At 43.3% G+C, this 20,684-nt stretch overlaps 1 protein-coding gene across 7 annotated transcripts; it reads left to right on the plus strand.

Annotated features, from left to right (window-relative positions):
• The first annotated feature begins 15,213 nt into the window (after nt 1-15,213).
• On the plus strand, nt 15,214-19,667 carry LOC123070114 (uncharacterized). Of its 7 annotated transcripts, none has more exons than XR_006433395.1 (6): nt 15,279-15,665; nt 15,819-15,979; nt 16,725-16,896; nt 17,285-17,723; nt 17,970-18,099; nt 19,086-19,667. XR_006433395.1 is itself a non-coding variant. In XM_044493139.1 (4 exons), exons 2-4 carry the CDS (start codon nt 15,955-15,957, stop codon nt 17,433-17,435), a joined length of 348 nt encoding a protein of 115 aa, XP_044349074.1. In that variant the 5' UTR covers nt 15,283-15,665; nt 15,819-15,954; the 3' UTR covers nt 17,436-19,023. The 7 variants fall into 7 exon arrangements, 1 of the variants encoding a protein (XP_044349074.1); XR_006433396.1 differs by lacking the exon at nt 17,970-18,099 and having other exon boundaries at nt 15,280-15,665; nt 19,086-19,225; nt 19,328-19,661; XR_006433393.1 differs by having other exon boundaries at nt 15,280-15,665; nt 17,285-18,099; nt 19,086-19,664.
• Nucleotides 19,668-20,684: the final 1,017 nt, after the last annotated feature.

The raw sequence follows: 20,684 nt of genomic DNA on the forward strand, positions 1-20,684 counted from the left end.
CTGTCATTGACTAACTAACTAACTAATTAACATATCAGGTTAATTAGGTAACTAATGTGTAATTAGATTAATTAGTTGTTTAATTTACCTAATCAAAATTAATTAAATTAATTAATTAATTAATTAATTAATTATTAATAATTTTTGTTTCTTCTTCTTTCTTTCTTTTTTTTACTTAACAGAAACGTTCTGGGGGGCCGTGGGGCCCCCGTGTCATTGGGTCAGGGCACAGGCGGGCACGGGCACGCGTTAACGGGTGCTGGGGCGTGCGTACCCAGCGACCAGTACCCGGCGGCTGGGGGGGAAGGAGTGGGCGAGGCCAAGCGGCCGGACCAGCATGCCGCGGCGAACGCGGCGCTGACGCGGCTTGCTAGAGCCGGCGAGGTAGGGGGGAGGGCTTGCCAGCGGAGAGGGCGGCGATGGCCGGGGCGCGGGGAGGCCTGGGGCCACGGGGCGCCGACCGGTCGCCGGAGAAGGAGGGGGGAGGCTTGCCGGAGCGCGGGTGAGCAGGGGGCCACGGCGGCGTGCTCGGGCGTCGACGGGGCGATGCAGAGCCGCGGCAGGGGCGCGCCTGTGCGAGGACGAGGCCAGGCGCGGCGCTGGCAGATGGTTGCGTGCGCCGGCAGAGGCGGCGTCGGGCGCGGGACCGTTGTGAGCAGGGGAGGAGGAGGAAAGGTGCTCACGGGGAGGGGCGCGTAGGGTCTAGGCAGTGGGGGTTGAGGAGGAGGGCGGAGACGACGGCGTCGAGGAGGCAGTCCGGCGAGGGAGGGGGAAGCAGTCCGGCGGGGCAGGTTCGGCGAGGTGGCCTTCGGTGAGGTCCTCGGGCGGCGGTTGTGTCGTACAGCGACGGCGTCGATGAAGGGGGCATCGGGCTCATTGCCCCTTCCCATCGGATCGAGGAAGAGGAGCGGGGGGGGGGGGGGGGTAGGCGAGCCGGAGACGGGCGGCTGCGGCAGCTCTAGATCGAGCGGGAGGGGTGCGAGAGAGAGTGGGGGGGATCGATCTCGATCCAGGGGAATCGGGGGAGGGAGTAGAGCGCGTGGGGGGCGAGTGGGGGTGTGGTGGTGGATTAGGGTTTGGGCAGGGGGTGTATAGGGAGTGGGGTGGGCCGGTTGGGTCGGTCGGCTGGGCCTTGGCCCAGTTGGCCAGGGGGAGGGGGGTTGTTTCCTTTTCTCTTTAGTTTTGTTAGGTTTTCTTTTTTTATTCCTTTTCTTTTATTTATTTCCTTTTATGTTTTAATTCAATTTAAAATATTTATGTATTCTGTAAAAGTGTGTTTCCTTCACCTTAAATATCTAAACATTATTTGGCACAACCAAAACATTTTATTTTTAATGTTTGAAAACTTTGATGTTTGCCTTTAATTAAATTTGAATTTGGATCGGTTTTGAACTATCGAGAGTTTATCAACAGTAAGCGAGGTGGCGTGGCATCGTTAACGTGGGATTACTGTAACCTGATTATTCGGGCGTCACAATTCTCCTCCACTACAAGAAATCTCGTCTCGAGATTTAAGAGGGGGACTAAGGGGAAAATCCAGGTTACAAAATTCTAACGGGTCTTCTCAGCCTTGGTTGCTCTTCTCGAAGAGGCCGGTCCAATATATTGATGTCTTTATTTCTCTGCTTTAGGTCAACATGATGAAGTCGGCGTGCTTTCTTCAGGAACTCCATCGTACTTACGAATAGGTACGGGGCAGCTCTACAATGATAGGATGTTATAAGGGAAATTCATCTGGGGGTATCCCAAGAATGAACATATGATTATCTCTCGAGTTGAACAAATGACACACATCGAGAGCAAAGTAAGACGATGTAATAAAAAGTTTCAAGCGGATAGGCAATCATTCATTGCCTGAAGCAGAGTGCGAAAGAGGTTCAGAGCAACGGAAATAAGTATTGTGTCCGATACCAGAATAGATCAACAGGCAAGTGGCCCGTGAATTACATACAAAGTCAAGCACGAGGAATAACTTTGACATCAGGTTGTACAGGAGAGTCAGGTTTCGATCCTGTGGAACTGTGGGTTATGGGCCCACCATGTGGTTTAAAAGTAGGAAGGCGGTGATGTCTTGCACGATCATGCAAGTAAGGCATGTCAGAGGTTAGCCTGTCAGTTATATGTCAGCAACTACATCGGTACCAAGGCGAGGGACAAGGAGAACCATTTTACTGCTCATTGAAACGAGGCGGACCAATAGGCAAAGTTCTCGTCCATCGGTGGTTACTGAAATGTCATCAACAATAGTAACAGGGTCTTACTGACAGAGTTGTACACCGAGGTGTTTACATAAGCAGGAGAATAATACTGCTTAGATTATATAGACCTCAAGAAAGGTTAAACCAACCAATGGAAAGGAAAATAAGATTATCAGATTAAACAGAACATATTTCAAGGGTATATCCTTCCCAAGGACAAGCAGAGCAAGATATCCATGGCAGGATATAAAGTAGAAAACCATTTAGGTAAGGGGAGAGGAATCTCATGATATTACCCATACCACGGTATTAGGATAAATGATAAATAAAATTTAGCATCGTGCTTCAAATGTTCTTGGTGATGAACGGAGTACCACAGACATGCTTCAGGTAGCAATGATATGGTGTTTCAATCAAGGGCCAGACTTCGGATACACCAATGATCCATCAGGAGTAACTTATAAAATAAGTCCTACAATTTCCTCCAGGATGAATGGATAACCTTGCTGAAAAGGAATCTATAATGATAGGTCCTCCAGCCAGGGGGGGGTGTGCTAGGCATGACATCATGTTACCGGGTCATCAAAGGACAAACAACATAACTCCTGGAAAGTTGTCCCAACCATCATATCTGACTGAGATTCAGATCCAATTGGTGTCATGATGCCTCAGACTCAGGATGTCCGAGAAGAAAAGGCGCAACACAAATCGTTGAAATGGCATTGCAAGATTCTCGGAAAATGAACTATGGGAGCGGGTTCCTGAAACAATAGTTCATCATTAAACCAAGGAGAGGTGAGGAGGTGGCTGATTGACTCAGCGACAATTCATTGAGATTTTCAAAAGATGGATTTCCACAATAATGTGAACAAGAAGATGACATTTGTCAGATCAAATGGTATAATGATGTATGCTCGAGGAAAACATACACAATTAAACATTGGTTGAAAGGTGCACCCGAAATATGGGTTGGGTTGCACGACCAATGTCAGAATGGTGATTCAATAGTCAATAGCCTAAGAATGAACTTCCGACCATTAACTTCAAAAAAATAGGGTTGCTAGAAGGAAAGAATCCAAACAACACCGTTCACTTGTTGGAATTAACACGGGGACCAAGAAAGAATGGTGATGGTGAGAAGTATTTCTATGTCAAGAATTCTCAAGAGGTGGAACAAATCTCAGAACATTCTTGACATAAAGGATGGTAATACTCCAAGGTAAAGAAGAACAATTGCTGGATAGCAAGGAACTCAAGGTATAACACCAAACATGAACAAGCTTGTGTTGGTGGGAAGGCAATAAAGTGGTCAATGATAATACAATTCATCGAGGGCAAGGATGGTATTTCTCATCATGAATTCAATTGATATCCTGGATGAGCTCAGAATGTTGATGATCACGACACCTTTGTCGCGAGAGTTCATGAAGATGTAATCGATCGGCGACGACATCAAGTCAAAGTAATGATGAAGTGAAAGGTTATTGGAACCAAGGGTACGACACAAACTCGAAACCAAGCTTGTTGTTCAAGGCGAAATGATATGACGATGAGGATCGATGTAAGGTTAGTTCATCGTCAAAAATTGTGCTCCGAGAAGAAGGACCGGGTAGCACAGTTAAAATCATCACGACAATGATATAGCCAAACAGGCTAGGAATGGCGTGATCGGGTACAAACTCGTACTTATAGTAGCTTACCGAAGAGTTGTTGAACCGTAGTGCGGACTCGGTTCAGTTACTGGTGTCTTTGAGTGTTTAATAACTCAGAGCTTTTGAAAAATTGGAATCAGTGGGAATGTAGCACTTGATGATGAACTCATAAGAAGTTATGCAGTTCCATGATAATCTCGAGATACCAGGGGGGTAATACTCGACAGAAGATCAAAGTAAAGGTTGGACTGGTGTATTGATCCATAGAAGACAATTGTTTAACTTGTCCGAGAAATGGAATCAAAGAAGAACAATCATGGTCGGAACCACGGTTGCAAAAGGCCAGATCCCTGATATAAGAAGAACTTATACCAAAGGAATAATTAATTTAAGAGAAGCTCTAATGATAAGATCTACATCGTGTCCATGGGCATGAACACAAGTTCAAGGTCGACTCCCACTTCTCCAATGCATAACCTTTCATTCACTTCTCATGTTCGATGAAGTTGCAGTGTTGAAATTTTAGCTGGCGAAGCACCAGAAGAGTATTATTCGTGAAAACTTTCGGGTTCACACGGTTTAGAGAAGGCATATGTTCAACCCATAGGGGCTTCTTAGAAACATATACCACAAGTTTCAAGAGTAAATAACACAAGCCCGAAAGCAGAGCATGGTTGGCCAAGCAGAGGATACAACTTAACACAGGCATTATGTATCAGAGAAAGAACTCACAAGATGATTAATTATGAAGGACAATGTCGGATGAAATCCAACAATGGATCGGGCGATCCACAACGGAGCTGATGTGAGTATCGATACTCAATCAGAGGGAGAAAGAATGCACGGGCATCAGATTATAGAACATCTGAATAATTCGATGCTTAGATAACAAAGGAATTATGATTTCCAAAACAAGGGATCAGAAGCAAACATTCTGATCAAGGATGGATCAATTGAATATACCAGAGGCACAATCGACGACAGATAGTTTGGTCGAGAACCAGCTCAGTCTGAGCCGGAAAGATAATTTAAAAGGATCAACTGATGATTGCGTGCATTCGCACGTATTGAATCAATGGACTCAAAAATGATGGTGACAAAGGATGCCAATATGATTACTGTACTTATGGGATTAATCATAATGAAAGCAAACAAGAAATTCCAGAGCAATAGGTTGCTGAGGATTTTCAGAATATCGAATGGTATTTCGAGGACTTTTGTGTAACACATGAACAACTGGGGGATGAGCGGATACTCGATAAGTGCGAGAATTAACCGTAGGGGTATTCAGGTGACAAAGAACAACAAGGCAGTAAGCTCAAAGGATTATCAAAACAACGATGAGTTTTTCAGGGTATCTTGTAATACCAAGACCAACTGGGGATGAAGGTAAGAATAACAACTGGAAGTAGTTATCCATAAGGGTTTACGGTGGAAGGGGAATTGCAAACACGATGAACACAAGTTCTCGAGTTAACAGCGGAGAGCATTTTCAGGGTATTCTGGTGCAGCAGACGATCATCAGTAATAAGGGGCTCTCCGGGTGAAAGTGATAACGAGATCCTAAATGTTAGATTTAGTAAAATTCATTTAACCCGAATAGAAGAGAGCTCAGAGTCCCAGAGTAAAGGTCGAGGAGTAAAAGATCCTAGTACCACCCGATGGCGACGTGGGCCCATAAGGCTCACAGCCAAGTTAGTAAAAGTTTTTGTAATGTCTAGACTCGACTTCGACCAAGGAGTGTGGAAGGGGGATTCCTACAGGTAGCTGGCTCTGATACCAACTTGTGACGCCCCCGATTCAATCGTACACTAATCATGCACGCAAATGTGTACGATCAAGATCAGGGACTCACGGGAAGATATCACAACACAACTCTAAAACATAAATAAGTCATACAAGCATCATAATACAAGCCAGGGGCCTCGAGGGCTCGAATACAAGTGCTCGATCATAGACGAGTCAGCGGAAGCAACAATATCTGAGCACAGACATAAGTTAAACAAGTTTGCCTTAAGAAGGCTAGCACAAACTGGGATACAGATCGAAAGAGGCGCAGGCCTCCTGCCTGGGATCCTCCTAAACTACTCCTGGTCGTCATCAGCGGGCAGCACGTAGTAGTAGGCACCTCCAGTGTAGTAGGGGTCGTCGTCGACGGTGGCGTCTGGCTCCTGGACTCCAGCATCTGGTTGCGACAACCAGAAAGAAAGGAAAGGGGAAAAGGGGGGGGGAGAAAGCAACCGTGAGTACTCATCCAAAGTACTCGCAAGCAAGGAACTACACTACATATGCATGGGTATATGTGTAAGGAGGCCATATCAGTGGACTGAACTGCAGAATGCCAGAATAAGAGGGGGATAGCTAATCTTGTCGAAGACTACGCTTCTCGCAGCCACCGTCTTGCATCAAGTAGAAGAGAGTAGATTGAAGTCCTCCAAGTAGCATCTCCAAGTAGCATCTCCAAATAGCATCTCATAGCATAATCCTACCCGGCGATCCCCTCCTCATATCCCTGAGGTAGAGCGACCACCGGTTGTATCTGGCACTTGGAAGGGTGTGTTTTATTAAGTATCCGGTTCTAGTTGTCATAAGGTCAAGGTACAACTCCAAGTCGTCCTGTTACCGAAGATCACGGCTATTCGAATAGATTAACTTCCCTGCAGGGGTGCACCAACTTACCCAGCACGCTTGATCCCATTTGGCCGGACACACTTTCCTGGGTCATGCCCGGCCGCGGAAGATCAACACGTCGCAGCCCCACCTAGGCAAAACAGAGAGGCCAGCACGCCGATCTAAACCTAAGCGCACAGGGGTCTGGGCCCATCGCCCATAGCACACCTGCACGTTGCGAGGGCGGCCGGAAGCAGAACTAGCCCCCTTAATACAAGAGCAGGCTTACGTTCCAATCCGGCGCGCGCCGCTCCGTCGCTGACGTCTGAAGTGCTTCGGCTGATACCACGACGTCGGGATACCCATAACTACTCCCGCGTAGATGGTTAGTGCGTATAAGCTCGTAGCCAACTCAGATCAAATACCAAGATCTCGTTAAGCGTGTTAAGTATCCGCGAACGCCGAACAGGGCCAGGCCCACCTCTCTCCTAGGCGGTCTCAACCTGCCCTGTCGCTCCGCCACAAAGATCCACACAGAGGGCCGTCGGGACAAAGGTCCTTCCAGCCCCCAATCCGTGAATCACTCGCGGGTACTCTTCGAGCTGACCCGACTTTAGTCACCATCTGTATAGTATGTATGTATGTATAGTATATACCCGTGATCACCTCCCGAGTGATCACGGCCCAATAGTATAGCAAGGCAGACTGACAAGAATGTAGGGCCAATGATGATAAACTAGCATCCTATACTAAGCATTTAGGATTGCAGGTAAGGTATCAACAGATGTAGCAACAATGTCAGGCTATGCATCAGAATAGGATCAACGGAAAGCAGTAACATGCTACACTACTCTAATGCAAGCAGTATAGAGGAGAATAGGCGATATCTGGTGATCAAGGGGGGGGGGGCTTGCCTGGTTGCTCAGACAAGAAGGAGGGGTCGTCGGTGACGTAGTCGACCACAGGGGCATCAGCATCGTCACGGGGTCTACCGAAGAGAAGAGGGGGAGAAACAGTAAATACATAGCAAGCAAGTGCATAACAGGACAACAAGCAGAGCTAGACGTGTTCTAACGCGGTATGAGGTGATACCGGTGAAGAGGGGAAACATCCGGGAAAGTATCCCCGGCGTTCCGTGCTTTCGGGCAGAGGAGCCGGAGGGGGAAAGTTGCGAGTTCGATAGGTTAGGGGGGTGTGGCGGACGAACGGGTTGCGTATCCAGAATCATCTCGTCGTTCTGAGCAACTTTCATGTTGAAAATAATTTAATCCGAGTTACGGATTAAAAGTTATGATTTTCTAAAGATTTTATTAATTTCTGTAATTTAATTAATTATTTAAATAAATTCGAAATTAGAGTTATGACATCAGCATGATGTCATGCTGACGTCAGCAGTCAACAGGGTTGACTGGTCAACCTGACCAGTGGGTCCCACTGGTCAGTGACACATTTTTAATTAGGCGTATTAGTTAACCTAATTAGTATTAATTAGGGGTGGGCCCCACTGTCATTGACTAACTAACTAACTAATTAACATATCAGGTTAATGTAACTAATGTGTAATTAGATTAATTAGTTGTTTAATTTAACTAATCAAAATTAATTAATTAATTAATTAATTAATTAATTATTAATAATTTTTGTTTCTTCTTCTTTCTTTTTTTTTTACTTAACATAAATGTTCTGGGGGGCCGTGGGGCCCCCGTGTCATTGGGTCAGGGCACAAGCGGGCACGGGCACGCGTTAACGGGTGCTGGGGCGTGCGTACCCAGCGACCAGTACCCGACGGCTGGGGGGAAGGAGTGGGCGAGGCCAAGCGGCCGGACCAGCATGCCGCGGCGAACGCGGCGCTGACGCGGCTTGCTAGAGCCGGCGAGGTAGGGGGGAGGGCTTGCCAGCGGAGAGGGCGGCGATGGCCGGGGCGCGGGGAGGCCTGGGGCCACGGGGCGCCGACCGGTCGCCGGAGAAGGAGGGGGAGGCTTGCCGGAGCGCGGGTGAGCAGGGGGCCACGGCGGCATGCTCGGGCGTCGACGGGGCGATGCAGAGCCGCGGCAGGGGCGCACCTGTGCGAGGACGAGGCCAGGCGCGGCGCTGGCAGATGGTTGCGTGCGCCGGCAGAGGCGGCGTCGGGCGCGGGACCGTTGTGAGCAGGGGAGGAGGAGGAAAGGTGCTCACGGGGAGGGGCGCGTAGGGTCTAGGCAGTGGGGGTTGAGGAGGAGGGCGGAGACGACGGCGTCGAGGAGGCAGTCCAGCGAGGGAGGGCGAAGCAGTCCGGCGGGGGAGGTTCGGCGAGGTGGCCTCCGGTGAGGTCCTCGGGCGGCGGTTGTGTCGTACGGCGACGGCGTCGATGAAGGGGGCATCGGGCTCATTGCCCCTTCCCATCGGATCGAGGAAGAGGAGCGGGGGGGGGGGGGTAGGCGAGCCGGAGACGGGCGGCGGCGGCGGCTCTAGATCGAGCGGGAGGGGTGCGAGAGAGAGTGGGGGGGGATCAATCTCGATCCAGGGGAATCTGGGGAGGGAGTAGAGCGCGTGGGGGGGCGAGTGGGGGTGTGGTGGTGGATTAGGGTTTGGGCAGGGTGTGTATAGGGAGTGGGGTGGGCCGGTTGGGTCGCTCGGCTGGGCCTTGGCCCAGTTGGCCAGTGGGAGGGGGGTTGTTTCCTTTTCTCTTTAGTTTTGTTAGGTTTTCTTTTTTTTATTCCTTTTCTTTTATTTATTTCCTTTTATGTTTTAATTCAATTTAAAATATTTATGTATTCTGTAAAAGTGTGTTTCCTTCACCTTAAATATCTAAACATTATTTGGCACAACCAGAACATTTTATTTTTAATGTTTGAAAACTTTGATGTTTGCCTTTAATTAAATTTGAATTTGGATCGGTTTTGAACTATCGAGAGTTTATCAACAGTAAGCGAGGTGACGTGGCATCGTTAACGTGGGATTACTGTAACCTGATTATCCGGGCGTCACAGAGAGCTCGGGCGTTTGGATCGCATGCCAAAGGTTATGCATATTGGGTACGTTTTGATCGCTATCAAACCTGTCCATACAAAATATTGGCATGATTTATCCTGCTGTTGGCTAGATCTGAAGTATTACCTATCAAATCAATGTTTCTTTCTGTTTTGAGGCCACATGCATGTTGATTCTGTCAACACACGAGATCCCTGTAGATAGAACCATAAGAGGACTGGTCCTCTGATCATTGTAGGCCATCAACGCCCATTTAGGAATTAGGACACACATGTTATGTTTTGTTAGCAGCTGGTGAAGTTAATTTCGTAAGTCTACAATCTGCATGGTATACATCAGTTTAGTCGCTCGTTTGTGCCATCGTTGAGCTTGTCATGTCATGGTACGAGATTTTGTACCATCTATCTTTTCTATAGTTATTTTAATCTTTCATCGAGATGGACGAGGGTGGTAAAAGATTTTTTGAGATTATTGTTCCCATCTTTGCATATTGCTTGGCTCTCGACATAGTGCTTATCAACCAAAGTTGAATTCTTGGTAATGTGACCTTCCTTTTAGATTTCAGTTATGTGCAACAGTAGAAGATGCTAGCCTTGTAATATAGAGCGAATGTAGAGAAAACATTTATACAGATGTATTAGTTATGACTTGTTATAAATATGCCCCACCACCTATGTAATTCAAATTAGTCAAACTTTAAGGAGGGTGGAGTCATGCTAGATTTATACTATAATATCCTTAATGTCTATAACTATAAGTGATGTCCTCTTTTATGCGGGTTTCCACTTAAAGAAATGATTTTTGAATCCTATTCAATAGAAATGTGAAAATATGTAAACGAAATAGAAGAAACAAAAGCATATAGGATATTTATTATATTATATTATATATTCCTAGGTTAGATTCATTATCTACATCATGTTCTCCGATGTGCAAGTTTTCGCAAACATTTCTATATTTCATTTCTAAAATGGACAGGCGCGGCAACACTTGCCTTTATGATAGAAGCCTGACCAAGAACTGTCAGTGTAATGAAGGATTTTTCGTTATTTTTGTGGTATTGGATTTTATACAGAATGACAGGGATGGGCCCAAAATCAAGGATATGTTATATAGCCCTTGTTCATACTTGGAACTCCAATCTGATGGATTGTGCTTGTTATTACTAAACAAATGATACTATTCTTTATTGTATTGCAGATTATCAAGACATTGGTGATCACATTAAACCAACATAGTATTTCTTAGTTATGCTGAAGTAAGTACTGCTATTGACCTTTTTCTGGGAACAATGTTTATCATTAGCAATATATTTTCACAATGTTGTTCTGTATTTTGTTTTCAATCAGATTGGTATTACTTGGAAAATATATCGCACAAGAAATCAGAGCATGGATATATAAACCAGAGCATCCCAATGTTGATATTACTTGGATTAGTATTTGTCTATTTACCTTTTATTAAAATCTTCTGCATGTTCTAACAAGAATAAAATCTGATAGACTACTGAATGTACATGTACGTATGTATTTCAATAAAATATGTACTGGTAATTCTGTTGGCATAGCATAAATTTGCTTTTGTCATCTATAAAATCATTACTGACAGTTTTGTGAATGTCAACACATGTTAAGATGTCTTCACTAAGAAGATTGAGTCTATATATAATTCTGCATCTTAATTGTCTGATTATTGGAGCATTACACGACATTGTCTGATTTGTATCATGTGAGAGCAGAAGAATAGGCGCAATCAACTAAGAACCATGCCAGGTGGATGGTGCAAGTTGTTGTCAAACGGACATATATATGGTGGTTATCCCGGGAAAAGTTGTTTGTTTTGATAGAAAAACTAAGGGAAAAGGATCCATTTGTGAAAAAACAAAGCCATTGGTTCGCAATACTGGGGTCATATCCAAGATTCAGCAGGAAGATAAGGTTAACTTGTTATCTACCTACTGTCTATCTATTCATGTTGGATGTTGACTTCTCATTCACCATCCTAGCGGCAGTTTCATTGTTTCTTAATATAGGCCTCTGATGTGGATATATTGGTAATCATTCTTCACCTGTTATGACTGAAGTTTGAATTCCACGTTGTATTGCCTTGATTTACAAATTGGTTTAAAAAATGAACATGATTATTGCCTACCATTTGTCCAAAATCGGTATATACAGAAGATCAGAAATCATGGCATGGTTCCTTGCCTGCTTATTGTGATGTGTAATTATTTTTGACAATCTGATGTTTTCACACATCATTACAAGATTCTTTAAAACTACCTTTGTAGAATATTTCAAACCCCGGTCTAGGATTATTCAGCTAACCATGTTTTTAAACCAACAGAGAATGTGAGAGAAAATATGTTGCTCGATACTGGTGAGGATAGTACACTATTTTGCTCGATATTGAAGCATCAGATCCTTCTTGTTCTATGCAACAACTAAGACTATTTTTCGCCACTACAGCCGTGAAACTTCAACCAATACATATGTGCTTGAGTTGCTTTGCAACACATAATGACCATCCAATGTTTGCTGTGGGTGGTCGCTTTCATCGTTGGAGTGAGCAGCTTGGCCTGGTACCATGCGCAGCAGTCCCACGGGATCTACCATCGCCTTCATTGCTGCCAAAGCCGGTGTAGTGTGCCGAAGATGTCAATGGTGGCGACACAAATGGTGAGCGGCTGATAAAGAGAAGATTGCTGTTGAGGTTTTTGTGCGGGAATGCTCTGATTATTGATTAGGGGAGCATTGTTTTGATTTAAGAGGAGATTAGTAGCTTATTTTGTTCACACATGTTTAAGAGGGGACCGAGAAAATTTCTTGCTAAGCTTATAACGGTGTTGCACGTGCAGGCATCTGCCATAAAGAAATATAACTACAAACAAAGCATTTTTGATTAGGAGTAGATGTATCTTTAAAAGGAGTTTTAGCCAAGACGTGTGTTGCACGTGCAATCTTACTATGCCGCAGAGGACGATGAGCATGAGGAGAAGCTGAAGAAGGAAATGTTTGTGTTGTTCGTCTTAGCTACTTGCACGAGCTCTCACCTTTTTGATTCGTAGAATGATGAACTGACCACGATGATCTCACACTGCTTTGGTTTGTAGATTGACGACTTCCCCACATATTATGGTTCGTAGGTTGCTAAATCACCCTTTTTGTTGCTTGCGCTTAATTCGGTAATCCATCTACTAGCCTTTTGTTGAACAACACAAGTGAAATGTATGCAAGTACACAATTTATTTTAGGTTCGAAAGGCACTTAAGAGTTAAGACACTAGCTATAAACCTACTAACAAGGGGAATGTCTATGTGTCTGTGTGCAGTGTCCTTCTAATCGGTGGGGTTTATAAAGTGTGGCTGTGGGCACTTAATTAAGCATAATCCTGTTGTGGCAGAGGAGGAACCGGATTTACCTCCAATGAAGAGAAGCATTGTTAGCTAATTTTGCCTCTTTATCGAGTGGGTTATTGTATTGGGAGATGCCAGTGCTTATTGTGGTGTCATATACCAAAATTTCTTTTTAGTTCATCAGTTTAGTCCAATCTTGCAGAACAAAAACAAATAAAGTGCATAGAAATATTGCATTTGATAGAATTTATATGATGTTTCAAGGAACCGCGTGCTGCACTCTATGTTGCCATGTTGAATGGAAGCAACAACGGCACCGAGGAAACATGAGTTTATCGTTCAAAAGAGGTCTCTGAAATTTTAGAGGGTTGTGGTATATGAATCATTACTGGATGAGGAAAGGAGTGGGGGAGGATCTGCAGGTGTGTATTGTAGAACTTTACTGATGTAGGCGTTGATTTCATTTGCAAGATCCTGTATTGTTCTTTACCCATCTGCTCCTGGAATTGTGTACTAATTATGATTTGTTGAAGTTTCATGCAGCATTGTACGATGGATTTATATGGCTGCCTCACTAGGTAAAAGAGCTATATATTTTAGCATTTCTAATTCAGATAATCTATTTCTTATGGACCTATGAAACCTTAATGTTAATTCACAAAGCTCGGTCTTGCAAGAAAAACAAAAGGCAGCATAGCTGTGAGAAGATAACATATATCTTGTTTACTTTGTTGTAATTTGTGTGCTAACTTGGTCAGAGTTTTCCTATTTTGTAGTTTATGAAAAAAAAATCATGTTGTAGAAGATTTGCAAAATGTTCATCAAATTTTGGTTTATATTTCTGCCTAATATAAGAGCTCTATTTTCCCTGTTCATCCAACACTGCCCTTTTGATTGCAGTTCTTTCCTACACATACAGCCGAAACTTACAATTTGAACCCTTGGCCGATGCAAGAGATTAAGGATTAAACTCATGGCATCTAAAAAATTAGCTTGGGCTGTAAAAGGATCTAAAAAACGGACTCCGAATGTCCTGTCAAAAGTGACTGACTCTGATAAACATTGATAATGGCATTTTGATCTAAAAAGTGGCCAGCCGATTTCCTAATTAACTAACTCTGAACGTCCCATAAAAAATAACTCCAAACGTCCAACTTATATTATGTTGGTGCTTAATACTAGGATGCTAGTGCCTGCATACGAGCTGATGTTCGGGAAGCCATCCCTCCACAGACTCTTTGAGGGCTACTTCAATCAAGCCGGGAGGGGGAACACAAGGGGTCATTTTGAAGATGCTGCAAGATCCTCATGTTAATTTGATCACAACTATAGGAAACGCCCTGTGGGTGTCGTTTCTTCACACATAAAATATATATTTTGGGCACTGACAACCATGTGCTCACATTCTTACATATTTATTATTTTTACAGGAAAATGTGACACCAACAACTAATGATGAACACATTCGTTCACTTATTTACATTGGCATTTTTTTGTCACCGGGACAATTTTATTGCCATGCATGATTTTGTTTATGAGACTGTTCAGGCATTTCCGAGCTTCTGTAAAGATGAGTACTATAAACCTTGCTTGTTCTCTCGGACTAGGCCTACCGCAAGCTTACCTCGACTGATTTCGGTGGCCCAAAGTGGCACTAGCTCGGAGACGACATCAACAAGCTCCTGAAGACTTGTTTGGTGGTGAGGCGCCTAGGCGATCTTGTGGATGGCTTTGAAATTCAATGGCATAGAAAGTGCAGAGGGAGAGGCGTGAGCAGTGGCGGTGTGCCTCCAGCATCTCTCTCACACATGAGCATTTGTGGCTAACAGAGGGCATGCGAGAGGAGAAGCGGGCGTTTGTCTGTTTTGGGAATTACAAGGATGGCACAATATCCAGGGTATTGTTGGATGTTAATTTATTTCTATGAGTTTGATCAAAGTTTGACTTTTTTGAACTGAAGTTTGACTTTCATAAACCTAATATAACATAGCGATACAAAGAAAGAAACTCAACGGTATTCGTCAAAGAGGCGAGCACCTGGAGCTTTCTTGGTTGCGACTGACCCTCCCCCGTGCTATAGTGACAGGAGAGGCGAAAAGGAGGTTCCCCTCGATCCCTCGCTCCGCCGACGGCTGGATCGACGGTTCCCTCCCTCTCTGGCCGCTACTTCAGCGACAGGGGAGTGGGGGGACCTCAGATCTGTGCTTGAAGCGTGTAGATAGTAGGGTAGTTGTCTCCGGCGGCGTTGGCTGTTTTTTATGTATGTCATCTTATACTACCATCAACAACATAAGTATACATAAGTATGAGACATGCACACAAGGTATATTTGATTGGGAGTAGATGAATCTTTGAAAAGAGCATTAGCGGAGACGTGGGTTGCACGCGCAAACTTACTAGTCTTCGTTAACGCTAATATGCACGATCCACTTCGCCAACTGCCCGCCCACCCGCACCACAGTTTCCCCGCCTCCGCTCGCTGCCCCGCCTCCGCCGCTCGCCCCGCCCGCCGCCTCCCCTTCACGCCGCCCCCGCTCAGCCCAGCCTCCGCCCGCTCGCCTCCCTCCCCGCCCCCTCGCAGCCTCGCCGGATCTCCCCGCCGCCTCGCCGGATCTCCCCGCTTCCCCATACATCGCCCTCACCGCACCGGCGCGCTCCTCACTTCCCCGAGCAGGCGACCCAGGCTGCCTCTGCCATTGGAACCACCACCTCATCCTTATGCGAGCCGTCGTCGGAGCCATGACTGTGGGCCGACTTTTGCCGCCGTTGCCGCCGCTGGGATCATCCTACTTGTCCCTCCACGCGCCACCAATACAAGCTGCGGAACCGCTGCCGGCACAGCCCTCAGCCGCATGAAGGAATAGTCGCCACCTCTTACAGGTAAGCAACGAAGCATCTCGCCTCACCAAGTCGCGTCCCGGTGCGCCATCACCAACAACCGAATGAAAACTATTCTCTCTTCATCAAGCTAAGAAATAATTCCTTCATGAACTGATTTCGCTAATGACATGTTGATTTTGCGTTGTACTGAAGTTGATGGCAAGTTGACGACATGTTGATTTTCCGTCGTACTGAACTTGATGGACAAGTTCTTATATCAACCACAACGAGCGAGAGCAATTTATAGGGCACCAGATTTGCACAGCAAGATCTAACATCGACAGGGTGGATGCATGCACCTTCACCGCCTGCAGGTAACCACTGCTTGCTTGAGTCTCCTTCCTATGTGTGGGTACTGTATTTGTTACTTGCGTGGATCCACAGACCAAAGTGTCTTGGTTGCAAGAACTGCACGAGTAAATGGTGATTGGACAATGTCTTAAGATGACTGACTTTTCTACATGGAAGTAAGTGATTATGCAAATCCAAACTATGTATGTATAATGGTTTGACACTATTATTAATACCGATTTAGGTAGCATCATTTAGTTCATGCAACTGTAAGGCCATTTTGGCTATCACTACGAGAAATAACACCTATACAGGCTCCACCAGTAAACATCACAATTCATGTGTTGTTTTGGAAATTGACATGACAACAGTATGCTCCTCAACCTTGTAATCCTATGTTATGGGGGAAGAACAATTTTCAGTTATTTTCATGACTGCACATTTGATGTTTTCTGTTCAATGTTAAATCATAACCATTTGTGTTTTTAAGACATATCTAGACTGCAAAAACTTAACCATTTAGTTTTATGTATGAAAAATTACAATACTTTAATGAAATTCTAGATAGACAAGTTTGTTAAGGTGATTTTCTGTACAAAAAACAGTAAGTATGCAGCCCTAACTTGTTATCTGGATGGTTCAGCATGTGCATATAAGCTTTTGGCCTGCAATCAAGTTTGAAATTAAAAGTTCTGGAAAAATATACATGAAGTTCAGAGTTACTTTCTAAAAGTCTGATGCATCTCAAACTCTATTGCCTTCCTGCAGAGGAAATGGAAAGAGAGGTGGAGCTGGTGCAGGCTTTCCAGGCCATCGAGGCGGCCGCGCAGAGGTTCTTCGTCACGTACCAACAGGTCGTGGCGGCGGTGTGTGCCATGATGGAGGTGTCGGGCAAACGGGCGCTGTTCGTGCCAGCGAGCTCCACATTCTGGTTCGACATGTATGTTATTTTTCTCAATGAGAATGGTGTTAAATTAGATTACTCAGAATCCCGGTTTTGGCCATGTATGTGCATTTTAAACGTTTGTTTATATATGAACCAAAAACTGAGGTGAGTTGTGATTTCCGAATCTGGTGAGGGAATTAGAAAAACTTAAGACGAAGTAGGAGAGGGTCTTGAAGTATACTGCCATCAACCTGATCGATATGTTCCTCCTTGCATTTGCTCCATTACATGAACTGAAAATCCAGCAATGTTGTAAAAGAGATAAATAGTGAACTTATGGGTTTTTCATTTGTAGATGCTTTTGACTGCTATAAGTTTCATAAAATATTTTGTCCATCAAACTCTATGTTTCTTATACATGAAAAAAGATATGCAACTGCAGGAAGAAAGAGTACAATGATCGTTGGAGAGTGGAGACGGTGGAAGAGGGTGGGAACCACATGATCATTGCAGCGCTTTGCTACTTACCATTGTCATGTAGAGGGTGCTCCCGGGTGATTGGCAATGCATGCCAGTTACCATTTGTTGGTTAGGTATTTTTACAAATTGTAATAGAAATGGTATGAGTTCTCAAGCAGGAGCTGGAGCTACTTTTTGTTCGTCAGTTTAATTTTTACTAACCTGTAACTTAAGCTGCAACTACTGTGTCAAGTGGCAGCTGGTGAGCCAGATCAAAAATGGATCGATGAGTGTCAACATCCTTGGTTCTGAAGCAATTCGTGAAGCGTCTCCGGCCAGAACAATCTGCTGCTTACAGAGTATTGTCTGCCTAGAAGCCATGTTGCTAGATAAGTATAAACACTGGGACTATCAAGAAGCTGGTGAGTTTCTACCATCCTTCATTGTTAGCATGATTAGACATTCAATATATTTATTCATATTCATATATTTTTTAAATCTATGCGAAGCTCATGTTTAGATACTTGATGCTGACATGTGCACCAAAAATCTAAAATGAACACAATTATTAATGGATGATACTTTGATCAATAATTTCTATGGCTTCGGTCATGCACTGATTTTGCTATATTCTGTTCTTCTAAAAACAATTCATCACAAAATTTCAGCTGAGCTCCACTGCATCTTATCCTGAATCTCCGTCGATTATTTTTTCAAAGATTTATTGCATTTATGACTGCCTTGCCGGCCATCATCCCACTCCCCATGGCATCGATGGAGTCTTGGGGCAAAGTTTAGGTGATTATTTGGCAATGCAAAATTAGTACGCTCGTCTAACTTGGCTACCATTGGTGCATTACTTTCTTTGACAACATATTTGGACTTTGCATGAATACAGAAGTGATGGTTGGAGTAATAGTTGTGGAGAAATAGAGTTGCATTTTAGGATAATGGGTAAAATTGGAGCTATGATTAGTTGTGGGTTTAAGAATTGAGATCTAGAAAATGCATTGTTCATTTACTTCATTTAAACTGGCATGTCACTTGTCACATCCATGGAAATAATTTGCTGAAGAGACAACAAAGTTTAGTTTCAGGTCGTGTCTTCTTTTGTTTCACGGTTGTTTAAACTTTGTGGCGTCGCTGTTCCTGTCGGCCTTCATTAGGTTGATGTACTATTCTCTTCTTAATAATATATTTATACACGTAGCATGTTCATGGAAAAAATGAAATGAGTTTTTGCTACATTTGAGCATTGCATTTTAAAGTAAAGTTTCAGCCATTATTTTCTACCAGAAATTTAGTGATCTATATGCAAACAATCTCTCTATTTTTAGTAATCTTGTGGGACGTCAGAGAACAGATGACATGATCACATCCCCAGTAAATGTGTCAATCATACTAAACCATTGACAATTTCTAATTTTGGATATTGAAAGAATGATATTTTCTCGAGTAAAATGAGAATGCTGATTAATCCATTTTCTATTTCTGAGCTATCTTGATAATTCTTAGCTATTTTGATGTTTCGCTTGATAGCAATTATTACTGTCTAAGAAGACTTAAGTGTGGGAGACTGTGGTTTCAAATCAGAGAATTGTGTTTCGAGATTACTAACATACTACTCCCTCCGTCCGGAAATACTTGTCATCAAAATTAATAAAAGAGAATGTATCTAGATGTATTTTAGTTCTAGATACATCGTTTTTTATCCATTTTGATGACAAGTATTTTTGGACGGAGGGAGTATTTCATATGATTTTTTTTTCTTCATTTACATATAGGCCAAGATGTTCTCAATATGCCGCATCTGGAACGTCTAGGAAAAGATTAACCATCTGAAGACTCGGTTACCTGGTTTTATTTTAAATGAAGTTGTGTGTGTGAGGAGAGCAATAAATTCGTGCATGAACTACCTGTGTTGGTAAGAATTTAGGTGTTCCTAAAATTGATTAGATGATTGACCCGATCTTGTTAGTCAGCTGGTTGTAACTAACATAGTACACTCTTTTGTTTCCATCGAAAGATAAAATATGCCAGGAATGATGTGTTATCGATAATTTTTGGGTTCACTGAACCACGAGCGAGGTGGGAGGAGAGTCAGGCATATTATTCTGGAGTGGCATATTTTTGGGTTCACTGAAGCAGGAGCCCAGTCTGATCGTAGATGTTCTTATCCCCTTAGCAGGAGAGGGTAGGAGAGAGAGAGCAAATCATAGCTTCTTAACTATATGTGCGTTGCACGTGCATGTTTACTAGTATTGGTGTTAAACCTACTGTATTCCAACTTTTTATGGATTATAAACTATTTTACTGTGCGTTGCATGTGCATGTTTACTAGTATTGGTGTTAAACCTAATGTATTCCAACTTTATATGGATTATAAACTATTTTACTAGCCATAGATTCATCAAAATAAGCAAACAACACATGCAAAATAGAATCTGTTAAAAACAGAACAGTCTGTAGCAATCTGTAACTAACGCGAATTTCTGCTACTCTAAAAATCCTACCAAAATAGGAAGTACTGGACAATTTGTTTATGAACAGCAGAAAAAAGAATCAACGCAAAAGCACGTTTCTGTGATTTAATAAAATTATATTCGTGCGTGCAAAGTTTCTGCTTTTCAGCAGAATCAAATCAACTTATCATCGTAGATTATCCTATAAGTTTTACTTGGCACAAACACTAATTAAACATAAAACCACATCTAAACAGAGGCTAGATGGATTATTTATTCCTAAACAGAAGCAAAAACAAAAAACAAAAAATAAAATTGGGTTGCCTCCCAGCAAGCGCTATTGTTTAATGCCCCTAGCTAGGCATAAAAGCAAGGATAGATCTAGGTATTGCCATCTTTGGTAGGCAATCCATAAGTGGCTCTCATGATAGATTTATATAGTAATTTTATTTTTTTTCTAGGGAAGTGTTCCATGCCTTTTTTAAGTGAAATTTGAATCTAATATTCCCTTCCTTCATATCAATAATTACACCAATCGTTTTAAGGAAAGGTCTATCAAGAATAATAGGACATGAAGGATTGCAATCTATATCAAGAACGATAAAATCTACGGGCACATAATTCCTATTTGCAACAATAAGAACATCATTAATTCTTCTCATAGGCTTTTTAATAGTGGAATCCACAAGATGCAAGTTTAGAGAGCAATCATCAAAGTCACGGAAATCTAGCAAATCACACAAAGTTTCTGGAATAGTGGAGACACTAGCACCCAAATCACACAAAGCATGAAACTCATAATCTTTAATTTTAATTTTAATAGTAGGTTCCCACTCATCATAGAGTTTTCTAGGGATAGAAACTTTCAACTCAAGTTTTTCTTCATAAGATTGCATCAAGGCATCAACAATGTGTTCGGTA

Source organism: Triticum aestivum, chromosome 3B (genome assembly GCF_018294505.1).
Source record: "Triticum aestivum cultivar Chinese Spring chromosome 3B, IWGSC CS RefSeq v2.1, whole genome shotgun sequence".
In the NCBI taxonomy this organism is placed as follows: domain Eukaryota; kingdom Viridiplantae; phylum Streptophyta; class Magnoliopsida; order Poales; family Poaceae; genus Triticum; species Triticum aestivum.